General features: G+C 61.3%; 3 protein-coding genes across 3 annotated transcripts; all 3 read right to left on the bottom strand.

The window, feature by feature from the left end:
- Positions 1-10,106: 10,106 nt before the first annotated feature.
- LOC142420738 (ras-related protein Rab-11A-like) lies at positions 10,107-12,974 on the bottom strand. Its single transcript, XM_075524951.1, has 8 exons — positions 12,952-12,974; positions 12,246-12,540; positions 11,890-12,005; positions 11,195-11,286; positions 10,921-11,116; positions 10,652-10,845; positions 10,485-10,565; positions 10,107-10,246 (listed from the first exon to the last, which is right to left on the bottom strand). Exons 1-8 carry the CDS (start codon positions 12,972-12,974, stop codon positions 10,107-10,109), a joined length of 1,137 nt encoding a protein of 378 aa, XP_075381066.1.
- Positions 12,975-15,789: 2,815 nt separating this feature from the next.
- Positions 15,790-19,704, bottom strand: RAB25 (RAB25, member RAS oncogene family). The gene is made up of 5 exons (XM_075525271.1): positions 19,222-19,704; positions 17,929-18,124; positions 17,615-17,808; positions 17,373-17,453; positions 15,790-16,611 (listed from the first exon to the last, which is right to left on the bottom strand). Exons 1-5 carry the CDS (start codon positions 19,259-19,261, stop codon positions 16,481-16,483), a joined length of 642 nt encoding a protein of 213 aa, XP_075381386.1. The 5' UTR covers positions 19,262-19,704; the 3' UTR covers positions 15,790-16,480.
- A 359-nt stretch (positions 19,705-20,063) lies between these two features.
- LAMTOR2 (late endosomal/lysosomal adaptor, MAPK and MTOR activator 2) lies at positions 20,064-25,453 on the bottom strand. The gene is made up of 4 exons (XM_075525272.1): positions 25,299-25,453; positions 20,771-20,933; positions 20,548-20,637; positions 20,064-20,258 (listed from the first exon to the last, which is right to left on the bottom strand). Exons 1-4 carry the CDS (start codon positions 25,364-25,366, stop codon positions 20,202-20,204), a joined length of 378 nt encoding a protein of 125 aa, XP_075381387.1. The 5' UTR covers positions 25,367-25,453; the 3' UTR covers positions 20,064-20,201.
- Between the last annotated feature and the right edge of the window lie 625 nt (positions 25,454-26,078).

Genomic DNA, 26,078 nt, shown 5'->3' with positions numbered 1-26,078 from the left:
ATAGCAGCGTAAACCAGCGAGGCGAAACCTCGCTACCTTCAACCGCCCTAACCGTCTCTCCCAGGACTCTGGGGGATAACCCATCCGGGGTGCTAAATTGATATCGGCACCCTACTCGCGCCCCGGGGAGGGAGGGAGGCACGTGGCGCTGGCACCCGGCACACGAAGCCGGGTCTCGCCGAGCCGCCCGGCTCTCCCTCCCTCTGGTTTAGGAGCAGCAAAACCCTTGCAGGGAGCCTGGTCCTCAAGACCCCCATCCTGCAAATCACACGGGGGCTTAACTTTACGGCTAGTGAGTGGCCCGCCAAAATCGGGCCGGCTCCCGGCAGCGGTAAAGCAAAGCATCCGTGCTTGCAGGATGGGACCTCGCGGGTGGCCCAATGCAATGGACGCTGCTGGTTTTCCGTTGGCCGGTGGGGATGGTGGAGCCGAGGTGGGGACCCGGCTGAGGACCCGACTGTGACTTGCCGTGCCCGGATGAATGCCGGTGGCCGTCTCCCCCGGGCGCTCATCCTGCTGCAGGGCTGAGCCGCGTCGGGGTGCTTTTGCGAGGCAGGCGGCACAGCCTCCAACGGCGCGAGCGGTGGGACAGAGGGCAGGTCCCCAAAAACCCGGGGGGCTCGGAGCATAGCTGCATTGGAAGGTGCTGAGCTGTTAGCAGGAGGCTTCCAGGTCCAGGCAGGATCAGACCCGTGGGGGGGTGGAGTGGACCTAGCAAATGGGACTGACCTGGTGCCAGACGCCCCAGTTCAGCGCGCCGCTGGGATTTACGCGTGTGCTTCGCCAAACTGCAGCCGACTTCGGCGCTTGCTGAAACCGAGGAGCGGGGGCTTCGGTGCTTTGCTGAATTTGGGGCTCATCCTGCAAACTTTCCTCCTGGACGTGACCTCCCGGGCAGAGCCGAGACGGCGTCGGGGCCGTGGGAGCGGGGGCTCCCCGCTCCTGGCACGGCGGGGAGATGTGACCGGGGAGCGGACGGGTGGCAGCGGGGTGCTCGGCAGGGGAGTTTCGGGGTGATGCCTGCGCTGCTCTGCCGCGTCCCCCGAAACCCGCTGCGTCTTCGGCCGGTGTTTGCAAGCTGCCGCGGCGGGGACAGGGACTCCTGGAGAAGGGACGATGCGGGGGAGAGGGTGACGAAACATAACAAAGGGAAACGGAGGGATAAAGTAATATCATGCTGTGATGTCATCCTCATCGACATAAATTATATAGAGAATAGTATGTATTATAATACATAACAAAAGAAAAAAAAAGAACCAAAATTGGATTTATATTTAATGAGGAGATACTATAAAAATATCTTGTCCTAGCTCCCATTTGCAAAAGTATTTTTCAGCTGGAGGGATATCTATTATTTTTTTCTCTTTTCTTTCTTTCTTAAAAAAAAAAATAATCTCCATACGTACAAAGGCTCAGACTGTTAATATTGTGAACCTCTTAAATCAAAATGCTCCAACCTGTTTATTTGGTATTTGAAGGGTTTATTTTGATGCATTTACTGGTGTTTTTTAAAGAGAGAGAGAGGAGGGAAAAAAAGACTAAGATTTTAAAATTAGAACATTTCTTTATAATTTAATATTCTATTTTAATAAATGCATTTATTACATGTAAATGTAGCAAGGAACTGGGCTAATAAAAATACTTTTTATTAGGTAATTTATTATAAGAAAAAAGGATATTTTATTTTATGATAAAGTGATCCTTAAAAGTTTAGAAGGTTTAGAATATATGTAGGTTAAAAAATACATTTGTATCCAGAGTATTGCTTAAAAAGTGTTTTTAATATATGTTTCCTTTTTTGTGTGTGCGTGTGTGTATGTAAAAGGTGATAGTTATGGTGCAGATAGCCCTTTCCAGAAATAAGAAATTAACACAGTTGGATGTATTAAAAAAAAAAAAAAAAAAAAAAGAAAAAAGGTAATTAAAAACCAGAGAAGTAGAAGAGAAAAAACCACTATGAATCAAAGCCCGTGCGGTCGTTTCGAAGCCCCCGTCCTGTGGTTGCTCTGCCCAGCGAGTCCCTTTGCGAGGGGTCGAGGTCTGAGCACGCCGAAACGTCTTTGCGGGATCGGGCCCTGGCTGCAGCAACCCTCCAGCCCGGCGCGCGGGCTCTTTCGGCGGCGTCGCCCAGCGCCGGTCCCCGGCGAGCCCCGGCCCCGCTGCGGCAAAGCGCTTCAGCGCATCCCTGGCGCCCGCGGGCTCGCCGGGGTCCGGCTCCGACCCGCCGCCCAGGGCGGGCGCTGGGTGATGAAGGTTTGCTCTCGCTGAGATTTCTTTGGGGAGGGCGGGGGCTTGGGAGGAGGCTGGATGCTCTCCGAAAGCGCTTTGCTTTTCGGTTACTCACCTCTTCCAAAGCTCGCCAAGCTTTTTAACCAAAAAGCTCACCAAGCTTTTTGGTTACTCACCTCTTCAGCCCTCCTCCTGCTCGTTTTCCTACCAGCACTACAACGAGCCCTCTCCTGTCCCGGGGAGCCGGTAGAGAGTTTTGCCATTGATTCGGTTCGCAGCAGGGTTTCGGAGAGCTCTGTATAAACCTGCTTCTTGTCGGAGGCGAGAGGATTTATGGTCCTTCCCGCAGCCTTGACGGGAGGGACCAACAGCCACCGGGCCGGGAGCATGCTCGCAGGGCTGCTCTGCGGACGAGGGTGGTGGTTGCCGTCCGTTGCCTCCCTTCGGGCTTTGGCTCCCTTTCTTTCTGCAGCTGAGCGGGCTGCGAGGACAGGAGTATTTTGTCCCCAGCGTTCAGGCCAGACCTGACCTTGCAAACATCCACCGTCGTCCTTTTGGACATAAGGGCTTGCGCAGGACCGGTGCCCTCCCGCAGCTGCTTTGGGCTTGTACCTGGTGCTCCGAGCAGCCAGGGGACGCGACAGCTTGTGCAGAGCCCCTGCCCAGCTCCGACCCGTCCGAGCTCGGTAAATGTTACCCTTCCTGCTCCCCCCCGAGCCAGCACGGGCACGTCTCGTGCAAGACAACTAACGTAAGGCCAGCCCGGAGCGAGCGGCGTGCCCCCTTCTTAGCCTGGGAGGCTCTGAGCTTGCAAAGCACGTGCTTTAATCCAGGAAAGCACTTAAGCGTGCGCTTAGCTTCAGCCGCAGCCCTCGAGCGTTTTGCAGGTTCCCGGCCCGAGGAGCTGCTTTGCGGCCTCGACCTCCCCGGGGGCTGGGGAGCGCGGAGGGTCCCATGCCTCCCCCACGAAGCCAGCCCTTGTCCCGCTCCCCTTCCCAAAGCAGCAGGAAGCTGGGGGGGGGGGGGATGCTTCTGCTCTGTTGCCTTTCAAAGAAGCATTTTTAAAATGAGATTTTTTTGTTTGTTTGTTTGTTTGTTTTTAACCAAAAAGGAGAAGAAAAAAAAAAAAAAAGAAAAGTTTGAGTTGATGCGTATTAAAAAAAAGTTAATAATAATAAACAGTCAAATTTATTTCATATAATCCTAGAGTAAAGATTAAAATAAAATTAACTAGTTCAAATAGTAGATGCTATCCATATTGTTTAATCTATAGTAGATCCAAGTGATCCCAGACAGAGCAGAATGTAAAATAAACTTGTAAACAAGATCAGCTATCATTTTTAACTTCCCCAGAAATTCCATCTTTTTTTGGTACTATTTTTCTGAAGCAAACAAATAAACGAACGAAAGCCTAACAAAATAGCAGACCACCGACTGGTACCTTCTGTCAATCAAAGTCCTGAAGTTATTTTTATAGAGGGGAAAAAAAAAAAAAAAAAAGGGATCTAATAATATGTATTTTTTTAAAAAGATACGTTTGGGTTTTTATGTTGCTTTTTTAATAAAAATATAAAGATTTGGCTGGTCACTGAACAAAATAAGGAAGTTTTAGGCCGTTAGTTTTGCCTTATTCTGACCTCCAGCCTCGGGCCTGGAGCATGAAATTTCAGAAAAAGAAACGTTAAAAGTTGCTGTTACTTTTCTTGTGCTGTTCTTGCTTTTTGAACTTCTCCAAGCACCGAAGGTGTTTGTTGGAAGGTCCCCGGGATGGGCGGGTGGGACCGTTCCTGGGTGGGAAGGCGAAGGAAAGGAAAATTGGATTAACTCCCCTCTAACGTGACGGACAGAGCTCGAAGGCAGCGAGGTGCTGGTGCGAAGGCGCGGGGCTCCTCTGGCGTGTCCGCTGCGGGGCCGTGAGTTAGGCTTTCTGCCCTCGGAGCCGGGCAGTAGACATAGGACATTAGGGTTGGTTTGTTCCCTTTTTTTAGTTTTTTTTTTTTTTTTAATTTTTTTGGTTATATCTCGACCCAGTGAGGAAGCATTGCACCAGGGAGACGATGCGCGCCTTGGGATGAGCTCGCTTGTTTAGCAGCTGGCGTCTTTCAGGATGCCGGATTTGACTTGTTGGGTGGGTTTTTTTTCTGTGCCGGATGCTCAGCCTCAAATCATCGGGTTCGAGTGCCGGAGCCGCGGGTGAAACGTTTGCAAAAGGCTCGGCTGCTCTGGGAGGTCCTTCCCGCGGCTGTGCCGGGCCACGGCGTCCCTGAGCCCGCAGCTTTGCTTCCTGACAGCCGCCTCCGCGCCGTCCTGCTCTCGGGAGGGTGACGTTCGTGGCGAGCTCCCGGTTTTCGGCTGCGAAAGCAAGGGAGGAGGCTGGAGGCTGTTTTCGGCTGGTGCCGCGCGTCGGGCTCTGCGGCCGGACGCCCGAGTCCTTGCAGTGCCGAGAGCGGGAGTGAACGGCTTCCCGAGCTGGCGGACCAGTGTTCAGGTGCGAAGGCCGGACGGCGGGTCCGTTCGCCCAGAGGGGAACCTTTCTGCTGACGGCAGATCCGCTTTGGGCACTTCGGGGCAGGGGAGCACAGCCCTGGCACTGGCGGTGGGGCAGGATGCGCCCCGTGCACCCGGCCAGCTTGGTTAAACCCCGGTCCTTACGTTTCAGAGCCAGGCCAGCACTTTGCTCCGGAGCGTTGGTGACCGCTTTTCGCTGCACCAAAATCACCGTTTACACGATATAACTCGAAAAGAAATGACCTAGCGTCAACTCCGTTATTATTAGAGAAGCAGAGCGTTGCAAAGAAAACACTCTTGAAAGGTGGTTACCTCTGGGTTTAGCTTTTGCTCCTATCCTCTGTGTCGTGGCTCAGCCGTAGCGAACCCAGGGATGTCTTGCAGTTCAGGAGCACCCACAAGGATCCCAAAGCCTTCGAGAAACGCAGCGGCTGCCCCTCGCTCCCTTGCCCGCGGACGGCGCGCCTGCTTCTGGGGTGGGACGAGGCAGCGGCTTACCAGCATTCATTCAGCAAAGCCATGCAATAGGTTAGGACAGGAAGCGAAGACAGTTCTCATTCGGTTTCTGCGTATAGCACTGTGAATCTGAGATCACTCCACGGGACCCTCCCCGGCACGCCGGGGAGGTTTCGGAAAGCAGGGCACGATGTCTCCCGCGCTTTCGGAGGGGTTCGTGCTTGGTGGAATCAAGCGCCTGGTCCTTCCCTGCAGGGGCGGCGAGGCGGCCTGTTTGCTCTTTCATTTTTATTTTACCTCATTTTTTGGTTTTGATACTTGAAGAAGAGTCAGTGATTGACATTGTACAGTGATGCCCTGGACTGGAGAGTGGATGCACTTTATAGTAACTTGTATACTGATAGTGGGGCCCCATCCTGCCTCTGCCCAGCCCGCAGCAAGGTTTCCTTGGTGTCAGCACCGGCAGGAGCAGAGCCAGGATGGGCTGGTTCTTCCAAAAACCTTTCTAGGATGTTAGGGAGCAATCTCTGTATTTTATTGTGGGTTTTCACATACTGTAGAAACTCCAAGTCACGTTCTGCTATCAGTTGACCCGGTGGAAAATTCAGCCATAATTGAGCTGGGCTGACTTCGGTTTTGCCCGTGCCGTGCCGGCTGGAGACGGTGGAGGTCGGGCAGCTCCTGCCTTTACTCCCGTGTAACTCACCCGTTTCAATGGGGTTACTCTACTGGAATCTGAAGTCGCTTCAGCCCTGGCAGGCTGCGGCGTTACCGCTGGATCCCCTCCAGCGTGGCTTCAGGGCTGCTAATGGAGCAAATTGAAAGTCACCCCCGGTAAAGTGACACTAACGTAAAATCTGGAGTTGTTCCACTCCTGTCTGCGCGGGGATAAAAAACGAAGTCACCCTCCAACGGTGGCACCAGTTTACCAGGCAGCTGATGGCAGAATGTGTTTTCTGGTCTTGCGATGATGCTTTTGAAACAACTCGCAGAGAAACGGAGCGGCGAGACAGAGCAGCGCTTCGTGGCCGCAGAGATCTTATCTCGGCTCCCAGGAGCTGGGACGGAGAGACACGGTCGCAGGCTGCTTTGCTCGTGAAGCAAGTTTCACGCCTGCTCGTCTGTGAAACAATCAGCACTTTTTTTTTTTTCCTTTTTCCTTATGAATTCTGTTCAAGATAATCATAAAAAAGGGGAAAAAAAAAAAAATCAGGGGCCAGATCCTGTTTTGCAATTGAGGATTTGCTCCTGGGTTAAAAGCAGCGTTAAGCAAACATGAAAGGCAGCGGGCACGAGCGCTGACGGATCCCACGCTAGCAGGTCTGTTGGAGCCATGGCCGCTGCAGAGCCCGGTCGTGCTGCCGTGCCACGGAGCCGGCTCTGATCCCAGCCCCAGGCGAGCCAGGGAAATCCCCCCGAGCAGCCCCCGGGCATCCAGCTGCGTGGCCGGTCGGGAGCCTTTGGGGCTGCAGAGGATTTCCTCCGGCTCTGCCCCAGTATCAAAGAGATCCAGGCTCCAGCTTGCTGCCGTCGGGACTCTGGCAAAGCCGCTCCGGTGGGATTTCCCATGTAAGAAATGAGCTAAAAGGAAACCCAAGCCACTGGGCACCAGCAGCGGCCGATCTCGGCAAAACCCACGCAGCAGCAGCGGCTTCCAGGGGAGCGCAGCCCTCCGCCAGCCCTTCATGGCTTTTGCTTGACCGGTACCACTTTAGCTTTCTCTCGTCCTCGCTGAAAAACGCTGTACAAGTTTGTGTGTATCCGCTTTCCCACGGATCCGGGTGCTATCGCACGGTCCTACTCCACGGTACTACCAACCTCGCGCTGAGCCAGCCAGCCACAGAGTTGCCCGGTGTTAGCCTGGCCATCCTGACTGTGTGGCCCTTCCATTTAAAGTCCATTCCCTATTATGTTGTGTTTGCTTTTTTTTTTTTTCCCTTTTTCTTTTCTTTTCTTTTAACGTCATAGGAAACCTGTAGTCGGGATTGTTACTATTGGAAACCGATCACATGTTCCATCCAGGTATTTTCATCTCTCCGGCGTTACGCAAAAATAAAGGCCTGAGAGAGAGATATAACCGAACATAGAAGTAGAGTTAGGCTCGTTGTCTGAGTTTTGAGGCGTATAGTATAAGGGGAGAAGGAAAAAAATTAAAATAAAATAAAAAATTAAAATAATGATGTTGCACAACTTGTAGAAAACAAAGAAGGGAAAGGGTTAATGTATTAAATGTGCTAAATTACATTAAGAACTTAATTTTATTAAAGTATTATTACTTAAGAAACTTGGTGTCTGCTCTTGGTTTCTGTCTGTTCACGCTTTAGGAGGGGGTCCGGGAGCGGTGGTTGGGAACGGGCCCCTGGCCGGGCTGAGCTCCAGGGGCGGCGGGGCCCTAACCTCCTTCTACCACCCGTCACGGGTCTCTCCCGCCCTTCGCAACACTTCTCGGGGTTAATTAGAGCAAAGGAGTTTAATTTACAAGACTAGCAGCTCCCTTGCACCAGCTGCTGTTCCCAGTCCTGCTGGCGGCAAGGTCCCGTGCCCGGGAGCCTTGTGTGCAAACCTGTGCCTTGTTTCACCCTTCCCACTGCTTCATTCCAGCAGCGATCGTGTAAAAGCTGGAAAACCTGGAACGAAACTGAGCTGCCGAGCCTGAAAGTGTCTCCGTGAGCCTAAATGAGCTCATCGTCCCGCGTGTCGGTGCCAGTGCCTGGCCGGATGGCACGTCTGACGGCAGCGAGCCCCGAGGGATGCTTGGCTCAAGCCCCGGCCCTTTGCGGAGCCGGGGGCAGCATCCTTCCCCCGCGCACCCACCTTGCCTGGCGTCGGGGCTGACATCACCTCTTGGCACGGCGTTTCGGTGCGGGCAGATGGTGGTGCGGGAGGGCATGGCGCTTGGCAGCTCGCCGGCTGGTCTCTCCCAGCTGGTGTGGGCACGGGGCAGAGTCCGGCTGGGTGGCATAATAACTGTCACTCACCTGGGGACAGCCTCCGGCCACGGTCAGACACAAACAGGATGCGGCCAAGGATGGTCTGGCCAGCTCAGGGATGAGGCTGCCGCTGGGACAGAGAAGCGCTGTGGCGCGGGGACACGTTGCACCGGGATGGCCCAAGCCAAGGTGAAGATGCTGCCAGGGCTGGGGCGGGCGCGCTGTCGGTTGGAAAAAAAGGGGCAACCTCAACCCAGACGGGGGCTGGCACCCACGCGACGCAGCCATTTCTGCGCCCGGTTCGTGCACCCCCACGCTCCCCCGTGCCACGGCAGCGGGATCCAACCTGCCCCTCTGAGCCTGAATTTCAAGCTCTCCCCTCCAGCCTCCCAGCAAGACACCCCCTTGCCCAGGCTACAGTCACACCTTCCTCCCTCCTCCTCCTCCTCCTCCTCCTCCTCCTCCTCCTCTTCCTCGCCTCTCGCGCCCTTCATCGCTTGGGGATGCTGCCCAGCTGCTCTGCGCCCAAGCGGGCAGAGGCGCGGGGCCAGAGCTCGGCACAGTTCCCGGCCTCAAGGAAGGACCCTGGCAGAGAGAGAAAGAGCCTCCAGCAGCAACTTTATTTGGGGATTTTGCCCAAATTCCTGTTTCATAGATAAATCGAGCCCCGAGGCAGGACCCTGGCACAGATCCTGCCGACGCAGCCAAGGGAGATGGGGTGACCCGGGGCAGCCATGGAGAGACGGAGAGCACCCCGTGCTGCGATGGGGGACACGCTCCCGGTGCCGGGGTTAATGGGAAGGGACAGGCTCTCCCAGGAAGGCCACCGCAGTGCCTGCACCCCTCTTGATTGACACCTGCCAGTCACCCCCTGACAGCGGCACTGGGCTCAGGCCAGTCTGTCCCAGCACCTTGGGCGATGTTTGCCCTGGGAGGTTCCCGCTGTCCCCCAGGCAGGGGAACGGGGCCACTGTCCCCCCGTAGGTGCAGCAGCCGCTCCATCTAGTGGCAGCCGTGTCCCCGGGCCGGGCCACGCTGTCACCGGCCCCCAGCCACGAGTGGCAAAACCCTCGGGCGGAGCAGGTTCAGGTCACGCCGGAGGCTCCCCGCAGGCCAGAGCCGAGGGTCCCCGTGCGCTGGCACCAGCCACCACACAGGGGGGTGTGGGGAGGGACCAGGTGCCCACCCTCAGCACCCCATCCTCACCCCACCAGAGCCCCAGGACCCCCTTGTCCCCTCCTCAGGGCTCCCCCAAAGGATTTGTCCCCCCCCCCCCCGGTCACTGCTCCATCGCCCTGGGCTGGGGCAGCAGTGGGAGAGGTGCAGCTTTTCCCTTCGCTGGGGCTGTGCCGCAGGCACGCCCGAGGGGCTCACAGCGTGAAAAACCGGCTCCTTCCAGGCATGAGTGGGGTGTCACCTCCCGCACCCCACCCTGGGGTGTCCCGCAGCTGCCCCGGCAGCACCCAGAGGTACGCCCAGCCCTTGGTGTGCAAGGGGCAGGGCTGGGTGCGACCGGCTGTGCTGCTGCTCGCTTCACCAGGCAAGAGAAGGGTGCACCCAGCGTCCCCCTCTGCACCCTGCCCGGAAGGGCTGCACCCAGGGGTGCCACAGAAATGTGGTGCCAAACAACGGAGTCGCAATGTTTGGGCTTGTTCAGTGCCACCCTGAGTCACCCAGTGCCTCTGCCTCCAGGGCCAGAGGAAGCAGGGACACAAGGGGATGGCACGTCCCAAACCATGGGGAGAGAGGGGAGAGACCCTGATGCTCCCCCCCCCCCCCCTATTTGTGCAGGTCCTACATAAACACAGGGAGAGGAGCACACAGGCAGCATGATGGTGCACACAAGAGCAGTCGTGGAGAAGCAGCCACCGGCCCGCCCTGATGTGGGGAGCTGCAGCGAGCAGAGGTAGAGGGCGAGAAACGCGATGCCACCGTGTGGTGGGTGGTGGTGGGGGGTGTCAGGGTGGGGGCACCCCAGGGGGCTCAGATGTTCTGGCAGCAGGGTGCCTGCCTGCCCTCCTGCTGCGTGGGCAGCACCCGGATGGGCTCGATGCTCGTGGTGGGGCCAAACTCCGACTCCGGCTGCCCAGTGATCTGCCTCTGCGACACGATGCGGTAGATCTCTGCCAGCAGAGAGAGAGGAGAAGGGAAAAAAATTTTCTTTAAGTATATATTTCAGTGGGGGACCTGCCCCCTCCCAAAACACACAGCTCAAGGGATGCAAATGCCCACGTCTCCCCACCCAGGGGAGCAGGATCCCACCCCAGATGTACAGCCAGCGTCCCCAACGGGGTCCTGGGAGGGCACAATGTCTGAAACCACCTCCGTTCCCCCCTCCCGCCTCTCCTGGCTGCCCCTTACCCGAGAGGATGTTGTGGAAAGCCGTCTCCACGTTGGTGGAGTCCAGAGCAGACGTCTCAAGGAAGGACAGCCCGTTCTTCTCTGCAAGGACAGGGCGAGCTCAAGCGGGTGCCATGAGCTGCAGCCGCCCCGGGATGGGACGGGACAGGGCGGGATGGGGGAGATACCTGCAAAGCTCCTGGCCTCGTCGGTGGGCACGGCCCGCAGGTGCCGCAGGTCGCTCTTGTTGCCCACCAGCATGATGACGATGTTGGCGTCAGCGTGGTCCTGCAGCTCCTTCAGCCAGCGCTCGGCGTTCTCGTACGTCAGGTACTTGGCGATGTCGTAGACAAGCAGAGCTCCCACCGCCCCCCGGTAGTACCTGGGGGACAGCGAGGGGACAGGGTCACAGCAGGGCCCCAGCTGAGGGACACGGGTGGGGAGGAAGGAAACTCACGCCGAGGTGATGGCCCGGTACCGCTCCTGCCCGGCCGTGTCCCAGATCTGAGCCTTCACGGTCTTGTTGTCCACCTGGATGCTCCTTGTGGCAAACTCCACCCCGATGGTGCTCTTGCTCTCCAGGTTGAACTCATTGCGGGTGAAGCGTGAGAGCAGGTTGCTCTTCCCCACCCCAGAGTCCCCGATGAGCACAACTGGGGGGGCACAAGCACAGCATCAGCCCCCCCCCGGACACCCAGCAAAGGCAGTCGCATCCTGCAATGCCGACCGACCTGGCAAACCCCGCAGCCCAGCCTGGCAGGGACGGAGGATCTCCCCATCTGCCCCCACCCCAGCCCCCACCTCCATTTCATCCAGGGAGAAGCTGCCGGGCGAGGGGGCTGCAACTGTGAAGCTGCACTCGGGGAGCAGGACCAGCAGCCTCCGCTCGTCCCGGCAGCACCGCAGCTACCTGTAAATACCCCTCAAGAAAGTTCCTGCCCAGGTCAGGGACTGGTTGCCCAGGTCAGGGACTGGTTTCCTTCCCAGCACCGGGGACGGGAAGGTGCCGTATGCACCTACGGACACAAACCAGGCGGAAAACCAGAGCCAGGACCTGGAGACAGCCAGGCCAGAGGGGCCAAGCAGAACTGGGTGCCCTATTTCCAGCCCAAGCTCCAACCCTGAGGGACACAAGAGGACTTAAAGACCCGGTCTGAAAGAAGGCATCATCATCCTCCTCCTCCTCCTCCTCCTCTGCTACGGGTCCAGCCCATGAGCCGGAAAGTCCCTGGGTGTGGGTTAGTTAAGTGCATTTTCTGCCTGTCCCAGATCTGACTGGTTCCTGTAAAATCTGGTGCAACAGGCTCTGGGGAGGCTTTATCACACAGCTCCCCTATCAAGTTTGTTGAGTTTATGACCCAACAGGTTTTGGGTTTTTGTTTCTTGGTTTTTTTTGTTTTCCCTTTTTTTTTTTTAGTTCCCCCACTGCTGATTCTGTTCATTCTCCAGGGGCACTCGAACGTGGCCCACTTCACTTCGCCCGCCCTTGTGGGACCAAGCTCGGGGGACGCTCCTCCCCACCGGGATCCGACGACAGCAGGGCTGCAATCACAAGCATCCAGTGACCACGCTGGGCGGAACGCCAGAGCAGCAGCACCAGCGAAGGACCACGGGGTATGCCATACCCCTGCGCTCGTCACCGGGGCTGCAAAGCCCGCTGCAGGATTTGCCTGGCTTTTGCAGCAAGACGCGTCTACGCTCGTTCAAGGCTCAGCAGCCGCCATCCTCCACGGATGTCACTGTGTGTCCTGGATAACCCCTTCCCCATCAGCTCCAGCTCACAGGGACTTGGCTCCCTTGCATGGGCTGGGATGCAAAGCCCCTAACAACGTAGCCACCCCCTTGCCAAAACCCTCGTTGCACGGCAGCCAGCAAATCGCATCGCTCCATGAAGCCCAACAGCATGCGGAGCAGCTCCCTGTGGTCACCAAAGGCAGCTGGAAGGCACCGGAACCTTGCTGGCAACCGCCATGTCAGGGCAGCCGGCAACAGAGGGAAGGGTGGCTCCTCCGTGCAGCGCCGAGAGCCGCTGCGTGCTACAGGGAGGCCCAGGAGGACCGTGACAGCCTGGGCTACCCTGGACAAACCGGTAGAAAAATGCAGGCCAGTAATGAGCCAGGTTCGTTAACGCTTACTGAGCCTTGCTGCTTTGATATGGGCATGGTGTTTAATCAACGGGAAGTTGCTACTTCCCCCGGCTCAACGGCCACATCCCCTATCCCGGCAGCGCCGTGCTCCGGCTGCCTCCGGCCCCAAGCACCTCCGTGGCCCGGGGACAGGAAGGCAGCGCAGCCGATGCCTGCAAGAGTCCTGGCTGCCAGGAGACGGCACTAAGTACAGCCAGGGGAAACTGAGGCACGAGCATGTCGTGCTGCATCATCCCTGCAGCCAGCAAAAAAAAAAAAAATATCGGTATGGGAAAGCCTTAGGAAACCAGGCTGGGGGAGGGAGGAAGGAGCAGAGCCAGCCGTGCAGGGCACACGCTGACCTTGCACAGACCCCCACGGCCATGGCACGCTCCTCGCGCTCCCGCGGGCTTTGCGCCACGCCAGGGATGCAGGGAGGGGGTTGGATGGGGCAGGGATGCGGCAGCCGCCGGGCACCTCGGTGCAGAGAGGGGACATGCTCAGCCCCACGCCCCTGAGCTTGAAGGGCAAGAGGGACCCGAGCAGCATCCTCCACCCCACGCACAAAAGCGTTTGACAGGCTCAGTCCTTGCTGCCTCTGAACACGCAGCACGAGCTGTTTAAAGCAGAGAGCACGCATCCTGCGAGCACCGGTGAAACGTCCTTGACACATCCCGTCCCACCCCAGAGGTGGGAATGGAAGCAGCCTGGAGCTCCGCACAGGGGCCCTGAGGAAGGGTCCGAGGAGCAGCCGTGCCCAGGGCTGTTTCCCATCTAGCCCGAGCCCCTCCAGCAGCACCCAGGGCCTTCCCGTGAGCACAGCCGGAATTTGCATGGTGCTTTGCAAGAGGAGAAGGCAGCTGATGCTCCCATCTCGGTGGGAATCAGGATAACACTGCTTCAAGCGGTGACCGTTTCTCCAGGGGAGAAGCTGGTCTCAGCAGAGCCATCTAAGCCCAGAGAGCGCTGGCCCAGCTCCGTGCCCCTAAGCATTGCGTCTCCCTTGGACTTTGCTCCTACGTCAAGAGGGATGAACAGACCTTGCATTGCAAACCGAGTTCTCTTATTTTTTAAGGACTCCAGAGATGGCCACAAGACGGAGGAGGGGAACGCAGAGCCCAGCGTCAAGCCGCTCTCAGCCCTGGCTTCTGTAGGATCACAGGGAAGGGACAGGCACCGCAGGAGGACAACGCGCCAGGGCCATCTCAGAGCCACGCTGCTGGCGCTGGGCGAGAAGCAAAGGGCACAGCAGCCGGAGGAGCTCCTGCCCAGGAGCCTCGCTCCGAGGCACGACCCAGCTCCAGCTGCATCAGAGTTTCCCCCTCGCCAGGTCCCAGAATAACTCCAGAGAGGAGGATTTTCCTGGGCAGGGGCCAGGGGAGGTGTGCGAGGAGCCAGGGGCTACCATCGTGCTGGCGGCTGGAATTACTCGGGGCCTTTCGGGCAGGGCTGCACGGGGAGGCTGACTCATGGCCGGCCACCGACTGATCTCACTCTGTGGCTTTTATCGCTCGGGAGGTTGTGACGTTGCCAAGCTGTCCCCTGGCTTCCTCCAGCACCCGCTCCGGCCACGGCACGGCAGCCGGTGCAAGGGGAAAGCTGCTAACAGCAGGGAGACCCGGTGCGTGCAGGGGATGGCGGCTGGGATGGGAATGCTCCCCAGGGGTGCTGAGCTCCTACAGCCGGGAAAACCAACACCGCACCTCCAAGGGCCCAGCCCTGTCCCCGCCTCGCGCACCGGAGAGGTCACACCGTGACCAGTGCCGGGAAGGACAACCCCGGAGCCCCAGATCCTTTCCCTGACCTGCGGCCAGGCGAGCAGCACAGCTCTTCCTCTTGGCATTGCTCACTCAGCCCCCAGAACTGCCCCTCGCACCCCAGCCACCCAGAGGAGAGCACCCAAACCCGCTCAGGGGCCGGCACAGCGCCCGCAGTGCCGCACGGACCAGCTTTCCCCACCACCCCTGCCTCCTTGGGCAGCCCCCGGGGACTAGCACCCTGCCACGGGCACAGCCACCCTTCCCCTGGGTGCTGCACCCAGGTGAGGGCTCCAGACTCCTCCCGCAGCAGTAACGAGCTGCTTTAATTAGCACCAGGGCCACAAACAGCCACCCGCACCCAGCAGCCGCGGAGCAGCTCTATGCAAACCCTCGGACCGCGGCAGCGTTTCAGCCCCCAGCACCGCCGATAGCCACCACCTCTCTGCCCAGCGTAGGGGAGCACCCCGACCAGCTCCCCCAGGTCCCCAGCACTGGGAGCTGTGTGTTCTATCCCAGTACGAGCCGAAGCCCCGGCTTCCAGCTCCATCCCGAGGGTGCTGCACGGAGGTAGCGGCACCCGCAGCAGGCTGAGACCGAGCACAGCTCGTTGCAGGCATGGCCAGAGCAGCACAGGCCGGGCAGGACACCCACCTTTGAAGAGGTAGTCGTACTCATCGTCCTTGCCCCGCATCTCACCCAGCACCACAGCCCCGCTCCCACTGGGCCAACTGGGATTTCCGGGCCTTATCCAGCGCTGGCAGGGGCTGTCCCCTGTGCACCCATTGGTGGCCACAGCCCTTCCTCCTCCACACCCATTGGTGGCCAGGGCTGCCTGTCACCACCCAGGTGCTCACCTGGGCCAGGTAAGGGGGGAGGAACGCGGCTGCTCCCATGGGCGAGGGCTCCGCTCCCTGCTCAGCACCGCCGTGCTTTCCCGAGGGCTCTGGGGTGCATCGCATCGGGGCGTCCCCACGCAAAGCGCTGCCCGGCAGCAGGGAAAGGCCATCACCACGTGCACGTGTGCCGCCGACGGGGACAGTCACGGCCGCGCTCTCCGCGCAGAACCACGGACGTGAAACGGGAGCTGGGCTGACGCGTCTTGCACGGTGCAAAGGGAAAGCGAGTGCCCAGAACTAGGGGAAGACACGGAGAATCCAGCAGTAACTCTCCCGTTTCCGAGGGGTTTCGGGTAACTGGCTGAGGCCAAGTCACGGTTTGGACTGATAAACTGCCAGCCGTCCCCTAGAAGCCACCGAGGCTGTGGGGACATGGCCTGGGAAAGGCTGTGTGGGGAGGGGGTGCAGGGGGACCATGGCAGCGGGCTGGGCTGCTTGGGTGACCACGATCTCCAGTGTGTCGTGGAGGTGGGGACCAGGGGATGGGACCACAAACACGCAGGAATTCCAGCTCAGCAAACCTGCATTTCGCAAGTCCTTTAATGGTTGCGTCACCGTCGCGCCGGACATGGAGCTGCTCCCGGGCCCCTTGGCACCAGGCTCTGCACCGAGCCCCGTCCCACCGTGCAGACGGGAGGGACCTTCGCTAGGTCCTGCCGTCACGCTCGTCCCACGTCTGGGACGGGGACAGAGGCGTGCCAAGGACTGAGCACTGCCACTTCACTCCTTAGGGCTTGGGACGACCCCAGAGCAGTCCCCGGTGGGGATGGAGACCTGTGGGGACAGCCACATCCCCAGCGCGTGGCACAGGGTGGCCCCACAGGAGCGAGCCCAGGGCCAGACGCAATCGGAGGGGCTCCCGTCGCTGGCACGATCCTGGCCAGGCTCGGCGCCCAGCGGTGCCTCGAGGGTATCTCGGTCCCGTGCACCGCGGGTCTGGAGGGGCTGGGAGGTCCATGCGTGACGGTGGTGATGCTAATCAGGGCCCGGCAAAAACGAAGCAGACAGAGAAGAGCTCCCGGCACTGGTGCTTCTCACCATTTATGGCAGAATTTGGCCACTGTCTGGGCTGCTGGTCCCCACCGCACCAGGACGGGGGTGGCACCTCAGGCTGGGTGACACCAGCCTGTGCCGGTGGCCAGACGAGTTTGCGTGGAGGCAGACCCAGCTCTACGCCACTGGTGTGTCCCGGGGCTGCGGGGGTCCCCGGGGGCTTGCCGGGGTGCCCGGCCAGCTCAGAGGGCCACGCAGCACGGGCGCTTCTCCGTCTGCGCCGGGGCCGCGCTCTCCAGGCTCTCGCTGGCAAGCGACACCGTGTTGCTTTGGCTGCTCCTCTGCTTCTGCTTCTGCACTTTGTGGAAGATCTCTGCAAAACAGGAGGTGCCGGGGGGGTCCCTGTGTCAGCCAAGGGCCCCCGGGGACGCGGGGACAGCTTTGAGCCCGCAGCCCCCGTTGCTCGCCTGCTGCTCGGCACGCCGGTGGCTCTCCTTCCCCTTTATGCAGCAGAGGGGACGAGTTGAGGGGTGACAAGGGAGCAGCTCCCCCAAGCTGCATCCCTGCGGTGCCTGGGGAACACCCTGCGCTTGGGCAATTTCCTCTTGCCCAACCTGGGATTAGCGCTTCACCCTGTGCCAGGGCTGGGAGCTCACCGGGCCAGGCTGGCTCGGCACGGCACGGCACGGCACGGCACACCTCGCTGCGCTCCTGCCCTGATGCTGCCATTCCTGGAGAGGTGCTCCTGGCCAAGCATCACCCCTGTCCCTCCCCGTCCCCCCAGGACCCCACGGCTGGTTCAGCAGGGTGCTGGAGACGTTGAGTCAGGAGCCCAGGACAACAGGAAGGGGACCGGGGATTACAGGGGGAGAAGGAGCCCCCAGCCCTTCGGGGCTGCCTGCGGGCCGTGAGAACAAAGCCATGGGGTGCGGAGGGCGAAACGCCCAGCACGAAAGGCCGGAAACCAAACCAGCCAGAAAGACGACTCCGAAACCAGCCCCAGAGAGCTCACGTGGAGCAGGGGAGAGGAGAGACGCGCTGCGCATCCTCTGCCCAGCCCTGCGTCCCCGGTAAGGGACCCTGCCATGCCCCGGTCCCCAGGACCCCGCTGCACCACGGTGCCAGTGCACGTACCCTTCAGGATGGTCTCGAACGCCTGCTCGACGTTGGTGGAGTCCAGCGCCGAGGTCTCGACAAAGAGCAGCCCGTTGTTGTCTGCAAGGAGAGGAGTCGCCCGAGACAATGCAGACCCCGGCGAGGGCACGGCTCCATTTTGGAGCCCCTTTAGAGACGTTCGGGTGCCCGCGTTGATGTGGGTCCCCTCTACCGGGGAGGTTCCCAAGCCCCCAGCCCCGTGGCAGGGTGTCAGCCCGTACCTGCAAACATTTTCGCCTCCTCCATGGGCACCTCCCGAGCCTGCGCGAGGTCGGTCTTGTTCCCCACCAACATGACGACGATGCTGGCCTCAGCGTGGTCGTACAGCTCCTTCAGCCAGCGGTCCACCACATTGTACGTCTGGTGCTTGGTGATGTCAAAGACGACCAGGGCACCCACGGCCCCCCGGTAATACCTATGGGAGAACCCCACCATCACCCCACACTCTGGACACCCCCCACAGCGTCCTCGCCCGTGGGGCTCATCACCACCCAGGTACGAGGGCGAGCCCTGGTTTCAGGCGTCCCATCCTTACGCAGAGGTGATGGCACGGTACCGCTCCAGCCCGGCCGTGTCCCAGATCTGAGCCTTCACCGCGGCGTCTCCCACCAGGATGGTGCGGGTGGAGAACTCCACGCCGATGGTGGTGCGGCTGTCGTGGTTGAACTCGTTGCGGGTGAAGCGGGAGAGCAGGTTGGTTTTGCCCACCCCGGACTCCCCGATCAGGACAACTGCGGAAGGAAGGGAGAAAGCCCACTGGAGCTGCCGAGGAGGGGAGAGGGCTGCTCCAAGACACGTCACATTTATTCAAATAACCCTTTCTGACCCGAGCCAGACCAGCCAGCAGCTCGTTGCCTTGGCACTGTGGCAGCCAGACCGCCCCAGCTGCTGGCACAGGGTGCACGGGCATCCCCCGTTGCCCGATGACCCCAGGGCACGGAGGCTGGGCAGGCATGTGGGTAATAACGCCCGGCACGGTCACTCCTTCAGCAAACGGGGGTCCCGTCCCCCCGCGTCATGAGCTCTGAGCCCCTCGAGCGCGGCTGAGCCACCTTGGCTGAGCCCACCCATGCTCCCGGTCTGCTGGCGTGGCCCCGGTGCTGTTCGGGGGGGTCACGGCTACCAGGCTCTGGGCAGCAGGAGCAGGGCGAGGACGCTGGCAAGCCCCGGGTCACCGCGCTGCGGTGGGCACCCAGGACTGGCGGCACACCGGTGCCTCTCCGTCTCCGCTTGCCCAAGGGGAGCACCTAGGTCCAGCGGGGTCCGGCTGGTGGCACCCGGCAGAGACGCAGGACGCCGGGGCCCCGTGCCTGCAGAGCTCAAGCTGGGGGGCGTGAGGCCGTGCCCCCGTTTCTCCAGCCCAGGTCTGACCCCTGCGTCCTCTGCGCGTGCCACCACCCAGGTCACCGCAGCAGAAGGACTTTCAAATGCCTGCGCGCTCTCAGGGGTTAATGGGCTCGCACGGCATTTACGTCTCGCACGCTCAGCCCCGGCCGTCTCGGCCCCCACCGCGCACCAGCGTCCGGCGTCCCACGCGTGCAGCCTGGGGGTGGGCATGGGTCTCCCCGTGCCTCCGCGGGCCCCGGTGCCGTTTGCCAACCCTGACCTCGCTGCCGTCAGCCGGGAACGCGGCCGAGGCCGGTGCCTGCTCCCCGAAACCCCTGACCCTTTGCAGCTCCCGGCACACACTAGACCTGCGGGGATGGTCAACAACACCCCGGTTTGGGACAGCCCCGGGGGGAAGGCACCCCAATTCCCTCCCCGCAGCCCCTGGCCTCCCGCTCCATCCCTTTTGGGGAGGGGGATTCGCATCGAGCCCAGGACTCACCCTTGAAGACAAAGTTATAATCCTCCTCGGCGCTGCCCATGTCGCCCCGGCTGCCGCCCGCCTTCGCCGGGGCCACCGCCGCTCGGTTTCCTCCTTCCCGCTGCACAGCCTCGAGCAGACGGTGCAGGGCGGGCCGGGCTCCGAGAGCCGCCGAGGGAGGAGATGGAGGGGGCAAAGTTTCCTCTCTGTCGGGGAGCGAGCGGGGAGCGAGCAGGGTCCGGGGGAGCAAGTAGGGTCTGGGGGAGCGACGGCAAGGCTGGCCGGGTTGGCGGTGCAGCGTGGCCGGTTGACTCAAGGGGTGGGACTGGGTGTCGCAGCGCAGGTTGGGCAGGTAGTGTCACCCCTGGGACTGTCACGGGGTGGCCGGAGGAGGAGCTGGGGCCTGATCCTGGCTGCCGAGGCCGGCGCGGGCTGCGGCGCGGGGCAGGCTGGGGCAGCGGGCAGGGCAGGCAGCGCGGGCAGCCAGGCCAGAAGCAGAGCCCCCGGCTCCAAACGCGTTTCCTCGCCTCTGCTGCCATCATGTGAAAGCCCGGGAAACCGGGGAAGGGAAGGAGCCCCCGCCACCCCCTGCTACCCCAACGCAGGCGGGCAGGGGTGCGGGGGGCTCGGCTCGGCTGTACCCACTCCCCCTGGACACGAGCCCCTCGCAGCCCCTGCCCTGTTCTTCCCCAGGGCGATGGCCCATCGCGGAGCTACGGGCAGCCCCAAAGGCACCCCCAGCCCGGCCGGGCGTGCGTTCCCCCCCCCCAGCTCCTCCTTTTATTCGCAAAAGACGCAAAAGGACACAAGCATCAGACACGCTTTTATTCCCCCCCACGCACTTTTTTGCTCCCCCCCACCTTATTTTTAAAGGCCACCCCAAAGCAGGACCGAGCTCCGGGATGCCCGCGGTGCCGCTCACCCCCCCGCCCGCGCCGGTGACGGCGTCGAAGCAAGCGGCCTTTGCACGGCGGCACCTCCGAGCCCCTCCGCTCCCGTGCTCAGGATGCGGCCACCTGCGTGAGCGGCTCCTCCAGGTACTGGACCAGCGCCTGCGCCTACGAGCAGAGAGCGGCCTGAGCGGTGCCGAGGTGGATTTTGCAACCTGCGTGCACACCGCCCGCGTGCTTATTTTAATTTCCATTTCATTTTAGAACCTTAAAAAGGTGTGCTGCGGTGCCCGGGCTGGCACGGAGGACAGAGGAGCCTCTGCGAGGAGGAAAGAGGTGTCCCAGGCACGGCAGCTTCCTCCGCCACTCCCATCCTCATCCTCCTCAGCAGCTCCTTCCCACCCCACAGCGGGGACGCAGCCCTGCGCCCTCCCGGCCCCCTCCGCACCGGCGTTACCTTGGCCTTCAGCATCCCAAATCCAACGGTCTCCTTTGCGTACATGCAGAGCAGCAGGTTTGCCACCCGCGTGATGGCCACTCGCCCCTCCTGCCCAGGGAGAAACAGCACCCATCGCACCCCCCGCTTGGCAGGGACCGCTGGCAGGGTCCCAGGGGACCCCCGGGGCCACGGCAGTGCCGGGGTCCCCGGGGAGGGGAGGGCAGCCCCCAGCCCCACGTACCATGCAGTCCATGAGGATGAATTTGAGGTTGTCCTCATTGAACGCCTGGTGCCCGTTCTTGTCGTAGGCCACCCAGATGTTGCTGGCGATGGCCGCGGTGACCCTGGCATCAGTGTCCCCGTAGCCCGAGTAGGCGAGCAAGGACCCCTCATTGTTCAGGAGCCTGGAAATGAGATGGGGGGGGGAACTGGTGCCTCTAAACCCAGTGGGGCACCAGACCCCGCCGCAGTGCCAGGGGGCAGAGCAAAGCCCCCCGGCCCCGTCCTCCGCCCCGCGCTGCTCCCAGGACACCCCAGGTTTGCAGGGGATTTTGGCAGGGGGTGGGGGGCTTCAAAGCCAGGAAGCTCTGGGGTGGCACCAGTCCCGAGCAGGGCAGCGTGGGTCTGCGGTGGCTCTGCCTGCTGCAGCACCGGGACCTGGTGCAGACCGGGCACGAGCCTGGCGGGCAAGCACCGTGCACCGTGCGTGTCCCTGGCACCGTGCACAGCCCCGGCACCGTGCACCATGTACTGTGCACCATGCATGTCCCTGGCGTTGTGCACAGCCCCAGCACCATGCACCATGCATTGTGCATGGGCCTGGCACCGTGCATGTCCCTGGCACCGTGCACAGCCCCAGCACCATGCACCATGTAGTGTGCACCGTGCACATCTGTGGCATCACGCACAGCCCCAGTACCATGCACCATGGACTGTGCACCATGCATTGGCCTGGCACTGTGCATATCTGTGGCATCACACACAGCCCCAGCACTGTGCACCATGGACTGTGCACCATGCATTGGCCTGGCACTGTGCATATCTGTGGCATCATGCACAGCCCCGGTACCGTGCACCATGTAGTGTGCACCGTGCATGTCCCTGGCATTGTGCACAGCCCCGGCACCGTGCACCACGTACTGTGCACCGTGCATGTCCCTGGCGTTGTGCACAGCCCCAGCACCATGCACCGTGCATTGTGCATGGGCCTGGCACCGTGCATGTCCCTGGCGTTGTGCACAGCCCTGGCACCATGCACCATGTACTGTGCACCGTACATGCGCCTGGCACCGTGCATGTCCCTGGCATCATGCACAGCCCCGGCACCGTGCACCATGTACTGTGCACCGTGCACAGCCCTGGCACCATGCACCATGTAGTGTGCACTGTGCACAGCCCTGGCACCGTGCATATCCCTGGCACCGTGCACAGCCCCAGCACCATGCACCATGTAGTGTGCACCATGTATATCTGTGGCATCACGCACAGCCCCAGTACCATGCACCATGGACTGTGCACCGTGCATTGGCCTGGCACCGTGCATATCTGTGGCATCACACACAGCCCCGGCACTGTGCACCATGGACTGTGCACCATGCATTGGCCTGGCACCGTGCATATCTGTGGCATCATGCACAGCCCCGGTACCGTGCACCATGTAGTGTGCACCGTGCATGTCCCTGGCATTGTGCACAGCCCCGGCACCGTGCACCACGTACTGTGCACCGTGCATGTCCCTGGCGTTGTGCACAGCCCCAGCACCATGCACCGTGCATTGTGCATGGGCCTGGCACCGTGCATGTCCCTGGCGTTGTGCACAGCCCTGGCACCATGCACCATGTACTGTGCACCGTACATGCGCCTGGCACCGTGCATGTCCCTGGCATCATGCACAGCCCCGGCACCGTGCACCATGTACTGTGCACCGTGCACAGCCCTGGCACCATGCACCATGTAGTGTGCACTGTGCACAGCCCTGGCACCGTGCATATCCCTGGCACCGTGCACAGCCCCAGCACCATGCACCATGTAGTGTGCACCATGTATATCTGTGGCATCACGCACAGCCCCAGTACCATGCACCATGGACTGTGCACCGTGCATTGGCCTGGCACCGTGCATATCTGTGGCATCACACACAGCCCCGGCACTGTGCACCATGGACTGTGCACCATGCATTGGCCTGGCACCGTGCATATCTGTGGCATCATGCACAGCCCCGGTACCGTGCACCATGTAGTGTGCACCGTGCATGTCCCTGGCATTGTGCACAGCCCCGGCACCGTGCACCACGTACTGTGCACCGTGCATGTCCCTGGCGTTGTGCACAGCCCCAGCACCATGCACCGTGCATTGTGCATGGGCCTGGCACCGTGCATGTCCCTGGCGTTGTGCACAGCCCTGGCACCATGCACCATGTACTGTGCACCGTACATGCGCCTGGCACCGTGCATGTCCCTGGCATCATGCACAGCCCCGGCACCGTGCACCATGTACTGTGCACCGTGCACAGCCCTGGCACCATGCACCATGTAGTGTGCACTGTGCACAGCCCTGGCACCGTGCATATCCCTGGCACCGTGCACAGCCCCAGCACCATGCACCATGTAGTGTGCACCATGTATATCTGTGGCATCACGCACAGCCCCAGTACCATGCACCATGGACTGTGCACCGTGCATTGGCCTGGCACCGTGCATATCTGTGGCATCACACACAGCCCCGGCACTGTGCACCATGGACTGTGCACCATGCATTGGCCTGGCACTGTGCATATCTGTGGCATCATGCACAGCCCCGGTACCGTGCACCATGTAGTGTGCACCGTGCATGTCCCTGGCGTTGTGCACAGCCCCAGCACCATGCACCATGCACCGTGCATTGTGCATGGGCCTGGCACCGTGCATGTCCCTGGCACCGTGCACAGCCCTGGCACCGTGCACCACGTACTGTGCACCGTACATGAGCCTGGCACCGTGCATGTCCCTGGCATCATGCACAGCCCCGGGACCGTGCACCATGTACTGTGCACCGTGCACAGCCCTGGCACCATGCACCATGTAGTGTGCACTGTGCACAGCCCTGGCACCGTGCATATCCCTGGCACCGTGCACAGCCCCAGCACCATGCACCATGTAGTGTGCACCGTGCATATCTGTGGCATCACGCACAGCCCCAGTACCATGCACCATGGACTGTGCACCGTGCATTGGCCTGGCACCGTGCATATCTGTGGCATCATGCACAGCCCTGGTATCGTGCACCACGTACTGTGCACCGTGCATGTCCCTGGCGTTGTGCACAGCCCCAGCACCATGCACCGTGCATTGTGCATGGGCCTGGCACCGTGCATGTCCCTGGCACCGTGCACAGCCCCGGCACCATGCACCATGTACTGTGCACCATGCACAGCCCTGGCACCGTGCACCATGGACTGTGCACCGTGCATTGGCCTGGCACCATGCATATCTGTGGCATCATGCACAGCCCCAGTACTGTGCACTATGTAGTGTGCACTGTGCATGTCCCTGGCGTTGTGCACAGCCCCGGGACCGTGCACCATGTACTGTGCACCGTGCATATCCCTGGCACCGTGCACAGCCCCAGCACCGTGCACCATGTACTGTGCACCGTACATGCGCCTGGCACTGTGCATATCCGTGGCATCGTGCACAGCCCTGGCACCGTGCACCATGTAGTGTGCACCGTGCATGTCCCTGGCATCGTGCACAGCCCTGGCACCGTGCACCATGTAGTGTGCACCGTGCATATCTGTGGCATCACGCACAGCCCCAGTACCATGCACCATGGACTGTGCACCGTGCATTGGCCTGGCACCGTGCATATCTGTGGCATCATGCACAGCCCCAGTACCGTGCACCATGTACTGTGCACCGTGCATGTCCCTGGCGTTGTGCACAGCCCCAGCACCATGCACCATGCACCGTGCATTGTGCATGGGCCTGGCACCGTGCATGTCCCTGGCACCGTGCACAGCCCCGGCACCATGCACCATGTACTGTGCACCATGCACAGCCCTGGCACCGTGCACCATGGACTGTGCACCGTGCATTGGCCTGGCATCATGCATATCTGTGGCATCATGCACAGCCCCGGCACCGTGCACCATGTACTGTGCACCGTGCATATCCCTGGCACCGTGCACAGCCCCAGCACCGTGCACTATGTAGTGTGCACTGTGCATGTCCCTGGCACTGCGCACAGCCCCAGCACTGTGCACCATGGACTGTGCACCGTGCATGTCCCCGGCACCGTGCACCATGTACTGTGCACCGTGCATGTCCCCGGCACCGTGCACCATGTACTGTGCACAACCCTGGCACCGTGCACCACGTAGTGTGCACTGTGCATATCTGTGGCATCACGCACAGCCCCGGCACTGTGCACCATTGACTGTGCACCATGCATGGGCCTGGCACCGTGCATATCTGTGGCATCATGCACAGCCCCGGTACCGTGCACCATGTAGTGTGCACCGTGCATATCCCTGGCACTGCGCACAGCCCCAGCACTGTGCACCATGGACTGTGCACCGTGCATGTCCCCGGCACCGTGCACCACGTAGTGTGCACCGTGCACGCCCCTTGCAGGGCCCCTCGCCCCCCGGGGGGGGCATTTCCAGGGCAGGGCGAAGCAAGCATTTCCTCGCAGGAGCATCAGCCTGCAGCAAGCGGCCAGCCGGCCCTGCAGCCCCCAGCGCACGGGCAGGGGAAGCCGCCCCGCGGCCCCGGCCCCCCAGCCCTACTCACAGGGTGCTCTGGACCCCGCCGGTGTTGGCCTGGCTCAGCACCTGCGTCAGGGCTTTGGGCCGCAGCATGGCCGCAGCCGCCCGGTCCTCGCCCTGCGATGGCGGGGAAGGATGGAGCGGGCGGCCGCCGTCACAGGGCCGTGCCCGGCCCGGAGCACGCTGGGACTTGTAGTCCCTTGCGCAGGGACGCCGCGCACCCTGCCGCGGGTGGCCTGTCCCCCAGGGCCACCCCGGGGTGCTGCCCCGGCACCCGGCTCAGGGCGCGGCCGCCCGAGGGGTGCAAGGCGAAGGAAAGCCTGGCCGGGGGGGAGTGCGGGACGGGCTGGGCACCCCCAAACTCGACCCCTCAGCCAGCCGAGCGCGGCCGCGGGCACCCGGCTCCGTGCTCCCGGGTCTGGATAGGTCCCGGCCAAAAAGCCCCGGCGCGGCGGCAGGAGGCTCGCTCCCCACAACGAGCCCAAATGAAGGGGGGGCGGGGGGGGGGGCAGCCCCCGGCACCCGTTAGAGCGGCTTTAGCAAAGGGAGGGGTGCGGCTTAGCAAAGGGGGTACACATGGTGGAGCGGGGTAAGGGGGTGGGTGCAGGACGGACCCAGCTAAGCCAGGGGATCCAGCCTGCAGCCAGCTAATAAGGGGCAGGGGGTGCAGGATGGACCCGGCTAATAGGAGGGGTCGCAGATGCAGCTAACGAAGGGGGTGCAGGACGGATCCGGCTAAGGAGGGGCTCTGGTACGGCACCTGGGGATGCTGGCGAGGCAGGCAGCACTGCAGGCAGCACTGCAG

This window comes from Mycteria americana, chromosome 25 (genome assembly GCF_035582795.1).
Source record: "Mycteria americana isolate JAX WOST 10 ecotype Jacksonville Zoo and Gardens chromosome 25, USCA_MyAme_1.0, whole genome shotgun sequence".
In the NCBI taxonomy this organism is placed as follows: domain Eukaryota; kingdom Metazoa; phylum Chordata; class Aves; order Ciconiiformes; family Ciconiidae; genus Mycteria; species Mycteria americana.
The sequence above is the reverse complement of the archived record's forward strand: the minus strand, read 5'-3'. Positions and strand labels throughout refer to the sequence as shown.